Genomic DNA, 23028 nt, shown 5'->3' with positions numbered 1-23028 from the left:
CTCACCTTTGCACATCCTATGCTGCACATCTTCAGTGTAAACATGCTATGGCTCAGTGATGTTGAATGTTGACTCTGTTTGTTCTCCTCCAGGCTGGATTCTTCAAGAGAAAATCAGTTAAAGAAATGGAGGAAGATATGAAGGAGTCTGATTGAAGCCTGCGGTTCTGTAGCCTCCATCCCTCAGGTCAACACATACGACACCTCTAGCCAAGGTCACAGAGATCACACAGCAAGACCATTTCTAGGAACATTCAGAAATATGAAGATCGCAGTCTTGGTTCACCAAAGAGAACCCAGCGCTTTGCTTGACACTTTGATTCATCTTCATGTGTTCACTGTAAAATTCGACTGAATGTGAACTCAAGTGAACCTCTGAGACGTCACAAGATTGGTGGACATTTTGCCAAACCATTAGAGTCAAGCTTTGAACAGCAAAGCATCAAAGGTTCATCTATAGCCTGAACTCAACATCCCACCAGCCACGGACCCTCATCTGTAACCCCCCTACGGCATTCATCATCAGCATAGCAAGGCTCAGGAACCTGTCCTGGAAACGTCTAGAGTTATCTACAGTCCTGTAATCAGAACCATACACTCTTATTGGCAGCAGGTTTATATATGGAGGTCTATTCCAATAACTCACTTTTAGAGCTTGTTTTCGATGAAGCGGTGTACAGTTTTCAGTTCAAAGCATTTGTTTTGATAGGCTATGAATATTGGCACATTCCTTTTTGTTCACGAAGCAACTTTTTGGCACTGATGTTTTTCACGCTTTTTGTCTTCAGGAATGAAGAGGAAAAGGACTGTACTGTAAATGTAAAGCTTAAAGTGTATATAAAGTTATGTTTGCAATATCGCTTTAATAATGAAATAATGGCTTTATCAAAATAATTGCATTATCTGTGTTCAGTCTGATACCTGCCATGTTTTCTGAGGTAGAAAGTGTCTTGATGCCCGCAGTGTTTCTCAGGTATTCCAGATGGTTTGCAGACTCAGTGAATGTCTGGAATCATAAAATTGGACTGCCATCAACTTTTTTTTTGTTTTTCATTTTGTTTTTGCCATATGTAAATATTAGAAAAACAATTACTTGACTAAGTGTTAAAGCTAAAGTGTGTAATTTATGCACCACTAGCATCACCAAACTGAACAATGACTGTTTTCAAACAGGTTTTCCAAACGCTCTCCTATTGGACGACAGCCCCGCCTTAAACTCACACCATTGGTTGAGTACATTTTGCTGTTGTCGGGCTGGCTGGGAAGGTCCAGGAAACAGAGCAATGTTTTGAGATTGCCACTGAAACTGTGTTCATAACTTCTAAGGAAATTTACTGACTTACAGATGCCTGTTCATATTAAGCCAGAGTAGGAGAAATATTTTAACAAAAAATGACACATATATACGTGTGTGTGTGTGTGTTTGTGTGTGTGTGTGTATATATACCGATCCCTAAGAGGAAATAGTCATAATAGAAACATCAGAAATAGTCAAACCCACAGTGCGCACCACTTGACATATATAGTGCAGTTAAATTATGCAAAATGCAAAACATGAGACTGAATTACATATTGCAAAGGGTAAAATCAAACATAGTGTACATATGCATTGCACTGACTCTCTGAATGGAAAGAAATCTTTCTTTGCTTTTTACATTTGTTAATTTTGCATTAAGCCAATGATTGTTTAAAAAAAAAAATTTAGTCTGCCTTCAAAACCAGTTATTTCCTTCCCATTTTCATTTTTCTTTGTAAAAAACATGTGCGACATGTGAAACTTACATTGCAAGCTTTTCCTACTGTACGCATGTTGCCATTGTTTGGCATCAGTGGAAAGATATTTTGTTTTCAATATATTTTGTTTTTAATGCTCCCGTTTTTGCCACAAACATGAAAGTGCAGGAAGCTAGATGTGGCAGAGATGCTGGAAATTTTGCTCGACCCTCAAGTGTGAATATTTATCACATTAAGCGAGAATGAGCAGTTTTCTCAACTCTGTTTTAGAATATGAGTACTAAATATAATTAAATTATTTTTATTTAATTTAGTTAATTAGTGGTTTAATTGAAAAATCCTTCATGGGTAAAGATGGTTTTCTGTAGGAAGTTTCAGAACAAGGGCTTTCTTTCGTATTCATGTGGTACTGGCTTATGATCTAGTATACAGCTTATCATACAATTGTCATTTCAACACACAATTTTTGTTCTTTTAGGTTGGCATGAAAAGAGTTATTGCTGTGTGGTTCAAAATGTTGTTAACAGGCTCCATTTTATATTTGCCACTGAAACTTTAACATTAACTGTCATATATTTGTATCATCTAGTCACATCTATGTTTTTCCTTGTACATTGAATGAGATGCCAACCATGATTCTATTGTATATAATATCACAATCTATTCATGTATTCATGTTTCAAACACATAAAAAAGTGTTTAAATAAGTTGTTTAAAACAGGCAGGATAATCGAGCCTCACTCTCAGATGGAGACCAGCGGTCTTGGGCACATGTGAGACACTCTGCTGTGAAGTTTCTATGTAATGCACTGGTTTGTCAAATTGTACATACTTTTCAGCACGGATTTAAAAAGCTTTGCACATGCTGTCAAGAAAATGTGCGGGGGGGGGGGGAATAAATGCTTATTTTGTAATTTAGACACTTCAAGAGACATATTTGTGTGTTTTTATTTACTGAAATGCATTGCAGAAAATTAGCATATGCATAATTACATATGCATTCTTCAAGTTAAATAGTTCCAAGTGAAGAAAAGGCAGAATTACCTCTCGCCTATGTGCAGATAAAGTTGTGTTGTGTTCCGTTAGTGAATGAATCATCACTCATAAAAACTGTCACCTGTCGCCGCCAACTGGCGCAAGGATGTATTGTAACGATCAATTAAACAAATTTAACGACTGGAACCAATTGTTGTGCAAGTATAGCTTAAGTTAATTATTGGTAAGTGTAAAAAAAAAAAAACATTTATCATGTTTATAGTTTTTATAGATGCATTGCTAAGTTTGTAAAAAAAAAGAAAAAAAAGCCTTTTAAATAACATATGAAACCAAGTTTTGGAAACATATTTTATTAGCCATATGTCAAGGTTGTGGCTTACATGAGTCTTGCTTCAGCGGAATTGCAGAATTCAACAGAAATGTCAGTGGGAAACATTTCCTGTTTGCTTTGAAACTATGCCAGTGAGGTAAACTCCTCAATTACATCCCAGTCTGTCTGAGAGATAAAATCCCGTCAGGAGACTTGGGTTAATCATTGTTTGTGTGTGAGTGAGTGTGTGAGTGTGTGTCTGTGTGTCATGATCCGCGGTGGGATCACTCATGTTGAGTATGACCATCACAGTGCTGTGCCTCACCTTCCTCAGCTGCTTGACTCCGCCCCTCCGCCCACCTGTCCACGCACAGCCTAGTCCAGTTCAGCCAATAGGAACGCAGGAAAAGACCGCATGGAGGAGGCGCACCTCTGCCCAATGTCTCAACTTGTTGTAAATCTCTTTTTTTATATAACATAATTTTGTAAATTATGTTTTTGTGATCCTTTATTGGTTTCCATAAAGTCTCTCCCTGTTATTATTTTTGTGTCTTTTCTTCACTTTTCCATTTGGATTCTTATAAAGTGTGTAAAAGTTGTGTTTTTCATATGAAATGTTCTTAAGACAGCTATGAATTTCCTTATTTGGTCAGTTGTTTGCATTTTGTTGGCTAATGTCAACATCAAAGAAAGATCTATATCTGGCCAGAGCTGACATCATATCCTGTCATAGTAATTTTTACCCTGAGCTGAGTTCAGGTTGTTTCATTATGCTTAGAGGCAACACTGTCTGCTCCTTCTCCTTAACAATTTCTCCAGCAACAGACAAAATGGAAAAAGTTGTGATACTACTGATATTACTGAGTGAGTACTTTGTTTATCAAATTATGTTTACTTGTTATTAATCTCCATAGTTTTTATACATTTGAGGAGACTGACATGTCTACATTTGGATTTTCAGATTTTGTGTTAATGATTGTTTTAAATACCTACTGAATATCTAAAAAAAGAAAAGAAAAAAAGAGATAAACTTAAATTGCAAGATAAGACGATAAACTGACAATAAAATGTATCTTGAATTAAGTTTATTTTCCTACCCCATGACAAAACGTTTTCTTAATGATGCATGGAGGAGATCCAGTCAGATGATTAAGTAAAATTGTATTTCTTAAAAGCAGACAATCAAATAATAAATGAAGAGTAAAATTAATTCATCCATAATCTGGATTAAAAGTTTTATGAAGAAACATTAAATGAACAGTTAAAATGACTTCTGATATTTCTAAGTAAAATAGTTCCTCTTTTCATATTGCATAGAAGCAGACACACAAGACAAACATATCTAGTTTTCAACACTTTACCGCATTTGTGGTCTGTCTAACTGTAAACTTAAAATTTTTGCTCATGTGTGACACAGACAGGATGTGTTCTATGACCGTTCAAATAAAAAAAACGCATGCATTCGAATATTTCGAGATCGGTTTTAGATCTAAACAGCAATACAAAATCTCACCCTAAGTCATTCAGCTACATATGAGGCCTAAAGATTAATACAATAAAAGTATTAAACATACATTTCAAATGATAATAATGGCAAACACATCAAAATGATAGTAATGAGAAACATAATTTCTTTTTTTTTTATGTCCATCCACACTCTTAGAAAAGAAATATACTTTTGTGCATGATAAATCAGTGTAAGTCCCATAGTTTGTTGTGAGGGCGTGTTTGGTGCAAAGTCTAAAAGGGTTGGGTTCTCACTTCGACTAGTATTGTTTGAAATATACCGACACACTGCTGGTCAGTAGAAAGTTTTACCATGGTCAGATGTCCCATATTGATGTGTTTAGAACAAGCAAACATGCTCAAATTAGTCTAAATTCACTGAGAATGTGAACTTTTCCTGCAGGTTTCTGTATTACTCGCACTCAGGGTTTTAATGTAGGAACTGCAGGTGCCAAAATCTTCTCATCGGGTATTGCGGTAGAAGAGTTTGGCTACACTGTACGACAGTTGAGCAATAATCAAGGAAAATGGTAAGATCTGTCACACACACCGGGTATTTTCTCCACAACGTATTCGAAATGTATAAAAATACACACAAGTGTCAGACTGATGCATTGAGACACAGTCACATAATACAGTGGGGAAAATGAGACTTTTTGAACTTTTTCAATGACTAATTCCTGTCAGGAAATTCCTGCTTGTTTGTCTTATTCTTGGAAGGGGAATTTTGTGTCATTGTTTTAGTAGAGGAAAATCTCTGCCAGGTTTAATATCATAATCACTGGCCAAATTCTGCATGCAAAGTTTGTTTGCATGATCTTTTTGATTGCATAGAGAAAGTGTGTTACTTGTCCTCAGGCTGCTGGTGGGTTCTCCCTGGAGCGGATACCCTCGGGATAGAAAAGGAGACCTCTATAAGTGTGACACTGGCGGTCCAACCAACTGCCAAAAACTAAACCTTCAAGGTAAATTTCTCTTTATTTTAAAATAATAATGAATGCACTAACAAATAAGTATTGTGATATTACCATGGGCCTTGGGCATGGTCGATGATACTACCATATGCATAATGAATATGATAGCCTATCATTCAGCACCATTGTATTGCTATCTGAAACAACAGGACTTTTTTGTAAGGAACTGGAAAAGTCGAAATGAAACGGAAGTTGCGATAGTCTTTTCTTCTCTACTGTGAAGTATCAGAGTGAAACGGCTTTTCAAACAAGAACAAATGTAGGGCTGGACTTGATTTTGTCCATGGGGAACTGATTGGATGGCATGGTTTGCAATTGGTTAATCTCATGTGAGTGACAGGTTGCCCCGCCCTCACGCCAGTAAACATCAGAGAAGAGATGACGCTGCAAGAGGAAGTTATATAATATTCCATAAAAACATGAATTGTCTATTTTGATTTCCTGCCGACTTTAAAATATAACTAATGGGATTTTGATTTTTCCCAATTATGTGTGTCTTCGCAGACTCTGTCAGCATAGATGGTGTGCAGAGCATCAACATCAACATGAGTCTGGGTCTGACTCTCACTCCAACAGCTAAACCTAACAGTTTTATGGTATGATGTGATCTTCTTCAAAAACATTAATTCAATCCCTGTCATATTGAAGACACTCTATGATGGATTAAGAATAAATGCTTGTGTTTCAGACCTGTGGTCCTCTGTGGGCTCAGCGCTGTGGAAGTCAGTACTTCTACCCAGGAGTCTGTGCTGAAGTGAGCCCACAGTTTACACTCCAGCCGGCCTTCTCTCCTGCCCTTCAAAGTAGCCTACATCTTATTTTATACTGTCAGAAAGTCACCAAATACATGTTTTCTTGGGTAAATTAGTCGTTCTTAATCTTCTAAATCTGAATTTCTCATTCAGCTTGTGGAGGGCCAATGGATGTTGCCATTGTTTTGGATGGATCAAACAGTATATATCCGTGGAGTGACGTTATACGCTTTCTCTCCAAGCTTTTGGAAAATCTTGATATCGGACCAGATAAAACTCGAGTAAGTTATGCAGCTTATCCTGGTGCAATTTTGTCTTTGATTTATATGATATGACTTAATTTGGATTTTGTTTTTGCTTTTTTAGGTCAGTATTATGCAGTATTCAGCGGACTTGTCCTTTGTTCATAATTTTAGTTCTGACCAGAATAAAGAAAAAGTTATTTCAGAGGCTTCGGCTATTACCCAAAAAACTGGAATAGAAACCAACACTTTTGCGGCACTTGACAATGCCAGGTACCATTTTTTTATTTAATTTGATTCTATTTCTTTATTTTATTTTATTATTTTTAAACATTTTAATTTGGTTATTTATTTAATTTATTGTATGAAAAAAAACAACGTTTGTGATGGTTTGTGTTTCAGAAAAACAGCTTTCCTACCAGAAAACGGTGGGCGTCCAGGTGCCACTAAGGTGTTGGTAGTGGTGACGGATGGAGAATCTGCTGATGGTTATAAAGGTCAAGAGGTCATTAAGAGATTTGACCAAGATGGCATCATTCGCTTTGGCATTGCTGTAAGTGAGAGATAAGCATGAAAAAAAGCTTTGCATTTATAAAACAGAAACTTTATTTGGTAAAAATTTATCTTGTTACACATATACTTACCATAGTAATAACAGTAAATTATGCATAATTACATGCAACTAACCCTCAACCAAATCCTAATCCTACCCTAACCCTATACATTGTTAATCAATATTAAAACCCTTTATTTTAATATGTTGTTACAATGTAATAAATCAGTAAAAAGTGTATAAATACATTAGTCACGTATGCATAATTTGTTATTACTTTAGTACTACACCTTAACATAAAGTATTTAATGTTGAAAATTATATTTTTATCTAATACATGATATAATCTGCTCAAATGAAGAACATTAGGTAAAATGAGTAGTGAGATTCATTACCAAAAATGAAATCATATGGATGTAAATAGGCTCCAGCATGGTTGCAAATTTCATAATAAAGTTGTCACAGTGTCTGGTTTGTGTTTTTCTGGTATCCACTTGAGGTCCTCTTCCCCACGGTGTCATCCACATATTGAACTACATTCCCCACAATCCTTGTCTGTACCAATCACTGTTAATTACACTCAGCTCTCCGTCATCATTGTTTCAGCTGTTCCCTGTTTCATTGTTAGTTTCCCTGTGTATATAACCCTGTCTGTTTTAATTTGTGTCACCACACTTCTTGTCTGTTTATATCTGTTCTTGTTTGGATTGCTTCTCTGGATTTTTGACCTCTGCATGGATTACAACGATGTTGGATTGCCCTCTTAATAAATTACTGCACTTGGATTTTCCTGCTTCCCGTGTGCATCCGTGACAGAAGGACTCCGTCATGCAGAGATCCAGCGGTGTGAGTTCTAACTTTTTTTCCCCAGCCACTGAACTGGAGAGGAGAGAGTATTTTAAGGGAACCCACCTTGTCATTTTTCGTGGGACCCGGGGAGGTCGCAGAGGAGGAGGTGGTCGAGTGGAGGCCCAACATCACTCTCCACCATGGCCCCCATTCGACCCTGGGCTCGTGAGGGACGGACCGGAACCACCATCTCACCGTCACGGACGGAGAAGGGGGAGGAAGAACACGTCTGCCGATCCAGAGACTGTTCGCGTCACGTCTGCCGATCCAGAGACCGGTCATGTCACGTCTGCCGAGCCTGTGTCTTCGGACAAGATGGCCGCCGCAGAGCCTGTGTCCCCTGAAGAGATGGCCACTAAAACGTTGTTTGATTATTTTTCAACGCTATTTAACATCCTAGAAACACCCAGGAATCTTCACGTCACGTCTGCCGAGCCTGTGTCTTCAGACAAGATGGCCGCCACAGAGACTGTTCACGTCATGTCTGCCGAACCTGTGTCTTTGGACAATATTCCTGCCGCCGAGTCTGTTCACGTCACGTCTGCCAAACCTGTGTGTTCGGACAAGATGGCCACCGCTGAGCCGGTGGAGGCTGTTCCTGAGCCGGTGGTGTCTGTTCCTGAGCCGGTGGTGTCTGTTCCTGAGCCGGTGGAGCCAGTTCCTGATCCGGTGGAGCCAGTTCCTGATCCGGTGGAGCCAGTTCCTGATCCGGTGGAGCCAGTTCCTGATCCGGTGGAGCCAGTTCCTGAGCCGGTGGTGTCTGTTCCTGAGCCGGTGGTGTCTGTTCCTGAGCCGGTGGTGTCTGTTCCTGAGCCGGTGGTGTCTGTTCCTGAGCCGGTGGTGTCTGTTCCTGAGCCGGTGGTGTCTGTTCCTGAGCCGGTGGTGTCTGTTCCTGAGCCGGTGGTGTCTGTTCCTGAGCCGGTGGAGTGTATTCCTGAGCCGGTGGAGTGTGTTCCTGAGCCGGTGGTGTCTGAACCGGTGGTGCCTGCTCCAGTTCCAGAGCCGGTGGTGTCTGTTTCTGTTCCTGAGCCGGTGGAGTGTGTTCCTGAGCCGGTGGTGCCTGCTCCAGAGCCGGTGGTGTCTGTTTCTGTTCCTGAGCCGGTGAAGTCTGTTCCAGTTCCTGAGTCGGTGTCTGTTCCTGTTCCATGGCCGCCCGAGGGGTCTTCTCCGCCGTGGCCGCCCGAAGGGTCGTCTCCGCCGTGGCCGCCCGAAGGGTCGTCTCCGCCGTGGCCGCCCGAAGGGTCGTCTCCGCCGTGGCAGCCCGAAGGGTCGTCTCCGCCGTGGCCGCCCGAAGGGTCTTCTCCGCCGTGGCCGCCCGAGGGGTTTTCACCGCCGTGGCCGCCCGAGGGGTCGTCTCCGCCGTGGCCGCCCGAGGGGTCGTCTCCGCCGAGGCCGCCCGAGGGGTCGTCTCCGCCGAGGCCGCCCGAGGGGTCGTCTCCGCCGAGGCCGCCCGAAGGGTCGTCTCCGCCGTGGCCGCCCGAGGGAAAGTCTCCGCCCTGGCTGCCCGAGGGGTCGTCTCTGCCGTGGCCACCTGAGGGGAGGTCTCCACCCTGGCCTCCCGATGGACTGTCTGCTCCGCCCTGGCCGCCCGATGGACTGTCTGTTTCACTCTGGTTGTCGGTTAAACTGTCACTCACTGTTCCTGTTCCCCTTCATGGACCTGGCCCCCCATCCCTCCCCCTGAGCCTCCACCATTCCACCTCCCGCCTGGACTCTTGTTTTGTCTTTTTTGTCTTGGAGCGTCTGGTAGCCGCTCCGTAGAGTGGGGGTTATGTCACAGTGTCTGGTTTGTGTTTTTCTGGTATCCACTTGAGGTCCTCTTCCCCACGGTGTCATCCACATATTGAACTACATTCCCCACAATCCTTGTCTGTACCAATCACTGTTAATTACACTCAGCTCTCCGTCATCATTGTTTCAGCTGTTCCCTGTTTCATTGTTAGTTTCCCTGTGTATATAACCCTGTCTGTTTTAATTTGTGTCACCACACTTCTTGTCTGTTTATATCTGTTCTTGTTTGGATTGCTTCTCTGGATTTTTGACCTCTGCATGGATTACAACGATGTTGGATTGCCCTCTTAATAAATTACTGCACTTGGATTTTCCTGCTTCCCGTGTGCATCCGTGACAAAAGTGTATCTAATTTTATACATTGCAGAATTTTTATAATATGTCTTTAATTAAATGTATTTAATATTGTTTTAAGGTTGTTTATATATATATTTTTTTTTTTACTGGACAACAAGACAAACAAAATAATGAATGAATTTGGTGTAAGTCTCATTAATGAATTCACACAGATTCTCAAAGAAGATGCCAATATTCAAAAGTTCATCGAGGAGATTGAATTGATCGCTAGCTCTCCAACAGAGAACTACATGTTCAATGTGTCATCAGAGGAAGCTCTAATCAATATCGCGGGAACTCTGGGGGACAGAATCTTTAACATTGAAGGTAAACCTTGCATTCACGAACGTGTGTTTTTTCATCCAGTGAAAACAGGTCGCGCTTTTACCTAAAGTACAGCTTTAAATCAGGATAAGCATATGAATATTTTGTCTTGTTTTATTTAAGGCACCGGTCAAGGTCAAGAATTTCAAATGGAGATGTCCCAAGTTGGATTCAGCGCACATCAGACCAAAAAAAAGGTGTCAATAATCTTTCAACACATCATGTATCTGATGGAGCGGTCTAACAAATCTCTAATGTGTCATACTGATTCACAGAAAATGTTTTATTCCACAGGATGAGATCATGCTGGGTGCTGTCGGAGCGTATGGATGGACCGGGACCGTCGTCCATCAAACAGCTGGAAAATCAAACGTTTTCCTCAAAAAAGCTTTTGAGAAAACCCTGGATGACAGAAACCACAGCTCATTACTCGGTGAGACTAACACAGTCTCACCCCAAAACGTCACATACTGACGGGTCTTGACCATACGGCAACATACGACGAATAGGGTACCCCTAAAACGTCCATATGTGACGATTCGGGTTATGGGTAGGTTTAGGTATGCGTTAGGGTACCGCTAGGAGGCGCTGCTGGTGCGCTTATGTCTTCGTCTCATATGGACGTTTTAGGGGTACCCTATTCGTCGTTTGTTGCCGTATGGTCAAGACCCGTCAGTACATGACGTTTTGGGGTGAGACCGGGCTGGTGAGACAGCATCGTGTTGCAAATTCAATTATAATGATTTTCCATTACCAAAAGCTAATATAGATGTCATGTACGTTTAAAATCACATCTAAGCTATTGGATTATAAAAAAATATATGTAAAAAAATAAAAAGACATTTATACTTTTATTCAGAAAAAAAACACATTAAACTGATACAAGGTAAAGACATTTATAAAATATTAACTTTCTATTCATTAAAGAATCCCGAAAGAAATGTATCACAGTTTCCACTAAGTTGACTTAACTTAAAATTATAAGGCAACTTGCTGCACAGATTTTTTGAGTTGACTCAAGTAAAACATCTCTATAGTTGAGTTGACTCAACTAAAACATCTCCAATTGAGTAAACTCTATTAGTTGAGTCAACTCAAAAAATCTGTGCAGCAAGTTGCCTTATAATTTTAAGTTAAGTCAACTTTTATTTTTTTACAGTGTACATGGATGATAATAAATGTTTCTTGAGCATCAAATCATCATATTAGTAGGATTTCTGAAGGAATTTGTGACACTGAAGACTGGAGTAATGATGCTGAAAATTCAGCTTTGAATTTTACATTTTAACATATATTACAATAGAATTTTTTTTTATATTATTTCACAATATTACTGTAGTTCTACTGTATTTTTAATCAAATAAATGCCGTCTTGTTGAGCAGAGGAGACTTCTTTCAAAAATATTTTAAACTACCCCACACGGTAGTGTACATGCCATGTAAAAATATTGAGTATTTTAGATTCTTCTCATTTTTTGTTTCTTTTCCCCTGTCATATATCCAGGCTACTCTGTGAGCTCTGTGACTGACGGCTCGTCTGAGTTTTATGTGGCCGGTGCTCCTCGTGCCGTTCATAGAGGACAGGTTATAGTTTACATTATTGACAGCCAGAGACAACCTGTGGTCATACATTCACAAAGAGGAGATCAGGTACATTTGACCCTCAGTGACCTTGAGTTTCATTAGACAGTAAAGTCCTGTTTTATGTAATTGTGGTGTCTGTGGTTTGCAGATTGGGTCTTATTTTGGCAGCGTTCTCTGTCCCGTTGATGTGAACGCTGATGGAGTGACTGATCTGCTGCTGGTTGGAGCTCCGATGTACATGAGCGAGGAGAAGTCTGAGACGGGACGAGTCTACCTGTTCACCATTACCAAGGTGATAAAGATTTGCTGTCCATGCTCAGATAATCACTCAATCTTCACTCAAAGCATGTCCTAAAAAGACTGTCCATTTCTTGCCTCATGTTGTTCTTAGGGCACCTTAAGCAACCAGGGCAGTTTAGAGGGACCCTCTGCATTTGAGAATGCTCGGTTTGGGACGGCCATCACTGTCGTCCCAGATCTGAACCTGGACGGCTTCAGTGACGTGGTGGTTGGTGCCCCGTTGGAAGGCAATGGCCATGGTGCCATTTATATCTACTATGGAGACAGAAAGACCATCAGAAAGCAGAGCTCACAGGTAGAACACACTAATTTTTATTTTAATATTCCTGTTTTATTATTTTAAAATTACTCGTATGAATTCAAGGAAGTGTGGCTGGTTAAGTTGTTGACCAGCCATGGAAACCTTATCCTTAAACAAGTGGAACAGTGGAAACAACAGTGGAAACTAATTCCATGTTTACTTATAATATTATCAAGACGCAGTATATATATTGAAAATAGCAGGGGTCCTAACACAGATCCTTGCAGCACTCCATAATTTACTGATGAAAACCTTTAGTTAACATTCTTTTGTTATAATTCTTAGTAAAATTATAGTTTAACATTATAATTTAATTGCAACAATATAATAATATTAATAAAATATAATAATGTCATTTATAATATATAATATTTTAAAATCCCACTTTAGTCAATCATTTTATCCCTTAAAACTCATCTTTGATCACCAAAATGACATATTTAAACCTTTTTTCCTTGAAAAAAATTATTTATGCCTTAAAATAGCTTGAATGTAACTCCACACCCTTGCCTCATTTGGTATATGCAGTTCAATGATATGCAAAGTCCGTTGTGATTGATCTACTCTGCTCTGATTGGTCAGATGGCCCAGTCTGTTGTGATTGGTCTGCTTTGCTCTAATTGGTCAGATGGCCCAGTCTGTTGTGATTGGTCTACTCTGCTCTGATTGGTCAGATGGCCCAGTCTGTTGTGATTGGTCTGCTCTGCTCTGATTGGTCAGATGGCTCAGTCTGTTGTGATTGGTCTGCTTTGCTCTGATTGGTCAGATGGCTCAGTCTGTTGTGATTGGTCTACTCTGCTCTGATTGGTCAGATGGCTCAGTCTGTTGTGATTGGTCTACTCTGCTCTGATTGGTCAGATGGCTCAGTCTGTTGTGATTGGTCTGCTCTGCTCTGATTGGTCAGATGGCCCAGTTTGTTGTGATTGGTCTGCTCTGCTCTGATTGGTCAGATGGCCCAGTTTGTTGTGATTGGTCTGCTCTGCTCTGATTGGTCAGATGGCCCAGTCTGTTGTGATTGGTGTACTCTGCTCTGATTGGTCAGTCACCCAGTCTATTGTGATTGGTGTACTCTGCTCTGATTGGTCAGTCACCCAGTCAATTGTGATTGGTGTACTCTGCTCTAATGCAAATACAAAGATCACACTTATAAGAACTATTTACTGTATATATAAATATTTAAAGATCCTAATTTTTCCTGATTTTTTTTTTTATCATGAGCATTGTTATTTGTCATTGACCTTTATACTAAAAAAAGTCTTCCTATTTTGTGCAGAAAATTCTTGGATCCAAACTGGACCTGGCGCTTCGGTTCTTCGGACGCTCTTTGGATGGCCGTGAAGATATGAACAGTGACTCAATCCCTGATATTTCGGTCGGAGGAGATGGGAATGTAGTGCAGCTCTGGTGAGGGTCTCACTGTAGTTGTTAAAGATCTAGTAAATAATTTACTGAAATTGTGATGTTTATAGAGTATTTCTGATCTCAGGTCAAGGGAAGTTGCAGTTATCACAACAACGGTCTCCTTCAGCCCAGAGAAGATCAGCATTCTGAGTAAAACTTGCATGTTTGGTGGAAGGATGGTGCCATGTGTTACTGCCAATGTCTGTTTCAGGTCAACATTCAGACCCGCTACATTAGTGGGTAAAGTAGGTAAGGTCGTCTCATGTATTTTGTATCTCATGTATGTTCATTTCTCTAAAAATGTCCATGAAAGTAAATGAAATCACTGTTCTTTAGATATCAAGTACAACCTGACCCTTGACGCTATCCTGCAGACATCAGGAGCCACTTCAAGAGCCCAGTTTGACAACTCAGAGCGTGTTCTTCAGAAAGCTGTCAGCATCTCTAAATCACAAATCTGTGTAGATCATAAAGTCTATGTCCAGGTGACTTTTTGCCAGTTACCACAAGCCTCATGCTGTTCATAATAACAGTGCTCACTGTACTACAGCTTTGTTTCATTTATAAGTGCTTGAATGATAATTTTACATGGTTGTTTTCATGGTGTAATAATAGGAGACCCCTGATTTAGCAAGTCCAGTTGCTTTGCGAGTCGACATCAGTCCACAGAATCCAGAAAACGGCCCTGCCATAGATGCATTTCAGCCCAAAGCATGGGATTTTTTTGTAAGATTCCCTCTGAATTTAATTAAGGGCGTCAGTACGTCCAACGTCAATTGTTTCAAAGTTTTTAACCTTTGACAACAATGCATTTCTTTTTGCTCAGGTCCCTTTTGAAAAGGATTGTGGCTCTGATGATATATGTACTTGTGACCTGAAGCTGACGGTAAAAGCTGTTGATGTACCAAGGTAACCTATTATTTATTTTAAAGGGCCAGTGTCTATATACTGCTAAAAAAGGATAGTTCACCTAAAAATGTACATTCATTATACAATCACCTTGTCGTATGTGATATAATCATGTCGTTTCAATCCCTGTTTACATTATATATATATATATATATATATGTCAGTTATTATTTTCTTTTTTTAAAATATATACTATGGTACAAATATACAAATTCTAATATGGGCCGGTGTTTTTCTTATTATTAAACTAAAACTAATCAAAATTGTTTTTGTTAATTGAATTAAAATAAAACATAAAATAATAACTGAAAAACTTAAACTTAATAAACTTAAATGAAAATTAGAAATGGCAACTAACTGAAATAAACAAGTTTAAGTTGAAGTCCTAAAATGACCACTAACACTGAAAAACTCTAATTAAAAAAGAAAATATTCAAATAAAAGCAAATTCAAAATATAGATATAATAAATACTAAAATAGTACATAAATAATACTAAAATAACACTTAATCAGAAAAAAGAAATCATAAAAGAAATCTGTAAAACTACAAAATAGCTTTTAATGAGGCCCAGACTGAAATTTTGTTCATATTTCATTCATATTTTTGTTTTGTGAGTTGATAGAAAGCTAATACTTAAGCAACAAAATAAATAATTTAAGAATAAACACAATCAAAATAAAACTTTTACTAAAGATATAAGTAAATATTTAAGCTCAAATGGGTTCGGCTTAAAAAATGTTTGGGAACCTCTGCCTTAGAAGATGATAGTTAAGTGAACTTTCCTTTAGGAGTTAACTAAAAATAATCCATTTCTATCCCCATGGCTATGTGTAATGTGTTATCAGAGAACCAGAATCCTGACAGACTTTGTTGTGTTTTGCAGCTCATCTTCATTTCTTGTCAGCCCTGACCGAAGAAGACTCTCCTTCACTGTGACAGTAATGAACAGGAAGGAAAATGCATACAACACAAGAGTGTCCGCTAACTTCTCCAGCAACCTGTTCTACGCCTCTGTTACACCCCCTGTATGGGCACCATTTTATGTTTTGACATAATAAATCTTCTCTGCTTTGTGTATGAAAAATTGCATTTGTGAACTTTCCTGCTCATGTTTGCAGCGTGATAACACTGAGGTGAAATGCACTTCAAAAACAGGCTCACTCGACTGCAAAGTTGGATACCCATTCCTGGCGCCTGACCAGACGGTAAGAGAAAAGTGTGTGTGTGTGTTTGTGTGTGTGTGTGTGTGTGTGTGTGCCGGTCGGGTAAACCCTACATTATGGGGACAAAGTGTCTGCACAAAGATGGCAATATCTGAAATGCTTGACGAAATGCATGATGAAAACAGTTTATAAATCATTCTAAGTGGTGATTTTTGAAAATGTAAGAATGCAGAATGTTTTCTGAGATGGCTAGGTTTAGGGGTAGGGTTAGTGTAAGGGGAGATAATATACAGTTTGTACTGTATACAAATCATTATGTCTATGGAAAGTGCCCATATAACATGAAAACACAACATTTTTTTCTTTAATAATTCCATTTTGTCTCATTAGGTAACATACGAGATCAACTTTGATTTCAACCTGAATCAACCAGAGAAAAATGCTGTTGTGAACTTTGAAGTGCAAAGGTAAAGACACTATTTTAAGACAGTTCTGTTTTAACTTTTGTGCATCTGTTTGTTTAGCCTGTGAATTATAACCCTGCATAATATTTTCCAGTGACAGTAAGGAGGAAGTGACGTCTGATAACAAGGTCTCCCTATCCATCCCAGTTCAGTATGATGCCGAAATCATCCTCACCAGGTCAGGACTAAAGTTATGATGCTTTGACAACCTTAATCAGATCATAATGTTAAAGTGTATATATATATATGTGGTGTTTTAAAAATAAATCTTTTAAATAATATTTCAAGAGACATGAGCTTGGATTATTGCGTCATTGGTGGTGAGGATCAAGTCAAACACACAGTCTCAGATTTCAATGACATCGGCCCAGAATTCAACATAACATTACGAGTGAGTCAAAACAATTAAAAATGTAATATTATACTAATATGTCCCGAGTTCCCCCTAGTGTTTGCAATGTCAAATATGCGATAGCTATTTGAGGCATGTCTTTCTGCAGGTTTCGACTGGAACCTTCCCAATCAATCAGGCTCATCTGACCGTCTCGCTGCCCACCAGCACCAAGGCTGGAAACCATTTACTATATGTGACTTCAGTCAAAACAGCACCTGTAAGTTTAATGCTCCATTAAAAAGTATATCTTCAGTAGTTTCACTGCACATTATCCTGTGAATCCCAGACTGGGATCAAAATGAAAATCATAATTTAAGCGGTGTTTCTGATCCGCAGGCTGTAAATGTGCGTTGTGACGGCAAAGCTCTCATTGACCCGTTAAACATCAGAGGGAAAACTTACACTGCCAGCTTCACTAAACAGAGCTTTAGAGGGACAACAGAACTGGTCAGTATGTGTGTGTGTGTGCGTTAATGTGAAATTTACAGAGTGCAACACGGGCCTTCTTGCACAATCAGCACATACAATACAGTTTAAAAGTTTGGTGTTAGCATATCAGACTGATTGTGTGTAAGAGACTTCTTTCAAAAACGTTGAAATGTCTTACTGAACCCAAACTTGTGTAACACACAGTTGTTCATTTCCAGAATTGTAAGGCGGCAAAATGTGAACCCATGACTTGTGTCCTCGAAGATCTGGAGATGAAAACCAGCTACTTTGTAAACATAACCGCAAGGATCTGGAAGGGCACTTTTGCCTTTGTAAGTGTCTCTTGAACTGTTTTATCATGTCTGATATCTGTCCTGAGCAGATACTCCATGCTTATCTTCTTTTATAGGCAGATTTTCAGACCGTTTTAGTGGCTGGAAGCGCTGAAATAGAAACATCTCAGCCTGATCTCATAGTCCTCACACACAAACAACAACAGGTCAGTTCATTACCCTTTCTTTCAGTTGTTTGAGCCATGATTAACACTGCTGAAAAGACCAGTGTTTTTCATTGCTTTGGTTTCAGCTGGTGCATCCTGTTGGTTAACCACCATAGCCATTCTGTTCAACTGCAGAACTAATGGGGAAGTTGCTTTACCATATGTTTGTTTTAATCTGAGCATTTGTCTTGTTTTTCCATCCGAATATCTGAACTTCTTTAGAACATTATACTTCAGAAGCAGAAGTTTTTCAGACATGGTTCAGAGTTTACTTTCATACCCCATTGTGAAATATGTAATGTATGTGTGGTTATGTAGTGTCACATGAGCCTTTAGAAATCAGTCTAACATGCTGATTTGCTTTTTGTGGAAACAGTGATACATTTTTTCAGGATTCTCTTATGAATACAAAGTTAAATAAAAACAGCATTCATTTGAATCAGAAACATTAATGTCTTTACTGTCACTTTTTTATCAATTTAATGCATCATTGCTGAATAAAAGTATTAATTTCTTTAATTAATTACTTTTGAATTGTAGTGTATCATAGTTCCCACAAAAATATTAAGCATAAACAAAATCGTATTTATTCTAACTTTTGAACGGTAGTGTTTGTATACATAATACTGTATGTACATGTATGTCTGCAGTATATAATATGTACTGTATATAATATTGTGAAAGCTATAATATTGTCCTTAAATAGTACTTTTCATATTTTTCTCACACTATTCTGGAAAAGGCATTATCATATTTTGGAGTCCTGTCAAAAAGTTGAAAAACAACCGTTGCTAGTCTGGACTGTACAGTGGTATTGCTTTATGTGTCATTGATATGCTTTATCTAATCTTTCCTGACTCTGCTGCAGATAAAAATTACAGTCAGTAAAGAAGGAGCGATCGGAGATATTCCTATTGGTGTTATCATAGGAAGTGTCATTGGCGGACTCCTCCTGTTAGTAATAGCTACAGTGATTCTGTGGAAGGTATGTGCTCTTTGTTTTAGCATGAACTACAACTACTGTTCAACTGTACTGTAATTTTACAAAGTAAAATGCTTCATTCTAATAATATAATATTATAATAATATAATATAATTAGAGCTGTCAAAATTATTTCAGTTTAACTCGTTTATTTAAAGCAGAATCCTTTGTCAAAATTACAGTTTTGTCGAGTATTCTCATGAGCACAGTCTTGAATTAGTTAAAAAGTGTTAAAAGAACGTAAAGAGTTAAAGGCACACTATGCAGTTTCCGTTTTTCTCAAACAGCGACCCGTAGAGTCGCTGTGGAGTACTTGTATTTAAAGGGATAGTTCACTTTGAAATTAAATTTTGGTATGTTTTAGCTTACCTCAAGGGCATCCAAGATGTAGGTGTCTTTTTTTCCACAGTAGTTTCAATTTTGATATTTTTAGGTCAAACCGTTCTTGTCTGTCAGTCATTTAATGCAAGTCTATGGTCACTGTCTCAAAGAGCATGCACAGAGTCCAAATTAAAACAATTCCCCATCGTCCAAATTAAACAATTCCCCATCGTAAGTACACATTGATGGCCTAAGACACGAAACGAGCGGTTTGTGTGAGAAAACAAACAGTATTTATATCGTTGTTACCTCTTGAACACAGCACACGTCCAAGTGATCTGAGGGCGCGCGCGGGTATAGATATATAGATGTCGCCTTGGCTATGGTTTCATTCCAATGAACTGCAGTAGCCAAGGCGACATCTAGTGTATATATCTATACCCGCCCGCGCCCTCAGATCACTTGGACGCGGCCAAGTGATCATAAAATTTTATTTCAAAGTGAACTATCCCTTTAACGTTACTGTCGTAAATACCACTCACGCAGAGCCGTCTCTGCACTCGTCCGACCGCGTTTTCTTAATTTTCTTCGTCGACTCTGCCATGATTCTTCCATAGAGGCTGCTTCATATGTTGTTGATGTATGTGACGTCGTGCCGTAAAGCAAGTTGTGATTCTCGCGAGATTTGGCGGGGCGCCACCATTTAAAATTGCATTGCTGGTTTTGCCACCCGCTTTGCTATCGGGATGATTCGCCCTACTACGAGTTCGTTTACCATCGAAATGATTTCGAAGCTGTTATAATAAGATACAAATCTTGCATAGTGTGCCTTTAAATAGGATCAGATCCAGGTCATGTGTGTCAGCTCTTAAAGTGACGGCAGCCTAATAAACCTGCTGCTGCTGTCTGTGATTAATGTTAGCCAAAGAACAAAAGAAAAAGAGAAAATCCTTCACTGCTCTTGACTGAATAACTTTTGTAGCTTTAATAAGGATTAATCTGTATTAAATCTATAATTTATGCAGTGAAGACTGTGCAGTGATTATTCAATTTCTGTATATTTACAGGTTAGACCTACCGGAAAATCTTAAAGCACTGTTTACAAGGTTACATGGGTCAAAAACAATGGAAACAATAACTTTTTTAGTGCATCTTAGCTTGGCGTGTAAAACCTGAACGGCCCGACTGGGCCAGTAAAAACCTTAGTATTGTGCCCAGATATATTAAAGAAGTACATTTATTACAATGGGTTTATGTGAAGATTTTAAAGCCTATTAAATGTTAAAATTGATAGCTGTTAATTATAATGTAATGTTGAATAGCTATAATTTATGGCTAAAATTGAGGGGGGAAATCCATGTAATAGAGACATCAGTGATTCATAGTGCTAAGTTAAAAAGATACCATTAAACAAATATTTAAAATATATATATTTTTTAAGTTGTTTCTACATTATTTTGAAGATTCAATGTGAAAATATTACAATATAAAAATATATTAAAAACTTGAAAGTTAGGTGCGATTAATTACAGAAAAATGTGTGATTAATTATATAATATAATATAATATTATACTGATTTCCCACCAGGTTGGCTTCTTCAAGAGAAAGCAGTTGCCACAGATGGGGAATGAACAGGACCAGGTAGAACAAGAGGGTCTATGTGAGAATCCAGCTTGAACGGGACACATGACAGCGATGGTACCTCGAAATGTACAGATAAATAACTGATATTCAGTTTGCTGCCTTCCGGGTCCTGCTGGAGGTCTCGGTTATAATGATATTACTGTATTTTAAAGCATCTCACAACTGTTGGACTTGATCGCTCCTTGCTCAACTTTGTGCTCTGTTCTCAAGTATGGACGAATGAGTTTGTACTTGCATGATAGCTGTGATGTGTCTCCTTAAAGACAGCGGGGGTTGGGTGAGATGCCTCTGTCAGTTCCCGTCTCGTTCTAACTTGCTTCAGTATGTTCATGGTTCTCAGATAAAGCATATAAGAAACAACATTATCTGAAGTTTGTCTATTGTCGCTAACGTCCTGCTATTTTAGTTTCAGACCACTATTTGAGAAGTGTTTCTGAGACGTTTAACTCGCTCATGGCACAAACTCACAGTACGATGACAAGTGCTATAACTCCTCTATGTGAAATACTTATTATGAATGACTCATGCTGTGATTGTTCAAGCCCCAGGGGCAGATTAAATTATGTTCTTGGTTTAATCCTTGTTTTTGTTGGCCAGAACTTCCCTTTTTCTCTTCCTTCTGGCTATTTCGGAATACTTAGCATATCTTAAAGAGATTGATGCGCATTGTTATGGTTTTATTAGACTCGTGTTGTTCAGTATGGCCTCAAAGAGTCTCTAATACGGTTTATAGCCTTCCTTAACTTAATAAAACCATAAAGTTGGGGGTTTATTAGTAAACTTTCATTTATGAATGTGAAATTGTATAGAAAAGAAAATATATATTAAAAGAAGCATTGCTAGATTTACACTGGAAAAGCGTTGTCTGTGAAACGGGTCGGTTATACAGCCTATAACCACAGCTGTACTAGTTCCTAACATTAATTATACATATTTTGCACATTTGACAACTTAAAATCTTTAAGTTGTAAACATCAGGTCAGTTTCACTAACATAACTAAATGTTTTCTGTGTGCGCCAACAGCTTTCGGAAAAAGATTACTGATATTCATCATATTCTTGATGAAATATTCCACAGACCATGTCGCAATGGAAAGCTTAAAGGGGAACTGAAACGAAATAGGAAGTAAAGGTAATATACAGTAACAGATGTGTTATCATTTGTAGTAGAACACTTAAAACTGCTGAAGTAGTGACAAGGGGGAAAACAGTGATGTTAGTTTTGTTACTAGGGCGCAGCCATCTTAAGCTTACGGTCCGTGACGTCACTGGCGTGATAGGCTACCTTAACAGCTCCAGCAAAAAGGCATCTCAAGAGTGTAACAGATCGAGAGGGGGGTCTAATTGCATTGCAAAATTTCAAAAATGTTGATCTGTCCAACAAGCACCTCCAATAACACCTCCGATGTCATCAAGGGCCGAATAACCTGTTTGCAAAATGACTGTGGCATAAAATGTGACCACGGCGGGTCCTGTAAACAAGTTCCACTCACCTCTTAGTTGTTATCGTGATGTTCACCTTCACCGCAGATCACCTTGCTAAATTAATCCAACATCGAGGATGCTATGCTATCCAATATAAGCAAAATTCATTGTGGCATCCGCAAGATAACAATTGTTAGTGTGATTTCAGCCGCTTTCAAACTGTATGGAAGCTTGTTTCCGCCACTGAATAAAACATTTTAAAAGATAATTGCGACTTTTTATCTCACAATTGTGAGTTTCCGTCTTGCAATTCTGACTTTATTTCTCAGAATTGCGAGATATAAAGTCAGAGTTGCGTGAAATAAAGTCAGAATTGCGAGATATAAAGTCACAATTGCGTCTTATAAAGTCAGAATTCTGACTTTTTTTCTCGCAATTGCGACTTTATATTGCGCAATTCTGACTTTATATCTCAGAATTCTGTCTTTATATCATGCAGTTCTGACTTTATAACACAATTGCGAGTTTATATCTCGCAATTCTGACATCTTTTCTCAGAATTGTGAGATATAAAGTCCAATTCTAAGGGGAAAAAAAGATGGACTTTTTTTTTTTTTTTACCTTAGAATAGTTTATATCTCACAATTCTGACTTTATAACACGCAATTGCGACTTTATATCATGCAATTCTGACTTTATATCTCCCAATTGCGTGATATAAAGTCAGAATTCTGAGATATAAAGTCTGACTTTATAAAAGTCTGACTTTACTAAAGTCTGACTTTATATCTCACAATTGCGAGAAAAAAAGTCAGAATTCTGACTTTATAACACGCAATTGTG

At 38.7% G+C, this 23028-nt stretch overlaps 2 protein-coding genes across 2 annotated transcripts in view; both read left to right on the top strand.

The window, feature by feature from the left end:
- Positions 1–5071, top strand: part of itga1 (integrin, alpha 1) — a 58277-nt gene extending 53206 nt beyond the window's left edge. Inside the window, exons 30-31 of the mRNA XM_081354620.1 lie at positions 93–3903; positions 4949–5071. Coding sequence (XP_081210746.1) covers positions 93–155 — 63 coding nt within the window. The 3' untranslated portion in view covers positions 156–3903; positions 4949–5071. The remainder of the gene's footprint in view (positions 1–92; positions 3904–4948) is intronic.
- LOC308683395 (integrin alpha-2) lies at positions 3339–22245 on the top strand (the record flags this gene model as incomplete). Its single annotated transcript, XM_081353867.1, has 29 exons — positions 3339–3493; positions 5380–5510; positions 6024–6115; positions 6208–6322; positions 6425–6552; positions 6638–6786; positions 6916–7066; positions 10216–10369; positions 10490–10563; positions 10661–10799; positions 11871–12016; positions 12099–12242; positions 12342–12545; positions 13825–13955; positions 14038–14201; positions 14289–14437; positions 14568–14678; positions 14779–14861; positions 15747–15888; positions 15982–16068; positions 16417–16493; positions 16585–16668; positions 16779–16881; positions 16991–17101; positions 17221–17331; positions 17532–17645; positions 17723–17812; positions 18681–18797; positions 20704–22245. 29 exons carry the CDS (start codon positions 3339–3341, stop codon positions 20791–20793), a joined length of 3546 nt encoding a protein of 1181 aa, XP_081209993.1. The 3' UTR covers positions 20794–22245.
- Between the last annotated feature and the right edge of the window lie 783 nt (positions 22246–23028).

Source organism: Scardinius erythrophthalmus, assembly GCF_964197995.2.
Source record: "Scardinius erythrophthalmus genome assembly, chromosome: 23".
Taxonomy (NCBI): Eukaryota; Metazoa; Chordata; class Actinopteri; order Cypriniformes; family Leuciscidae; genus Scardinius; species Scardinius erythrophthalmus.
This window is presented reverse-complemented; position numbering and strand designations above follow the sequence as displayed.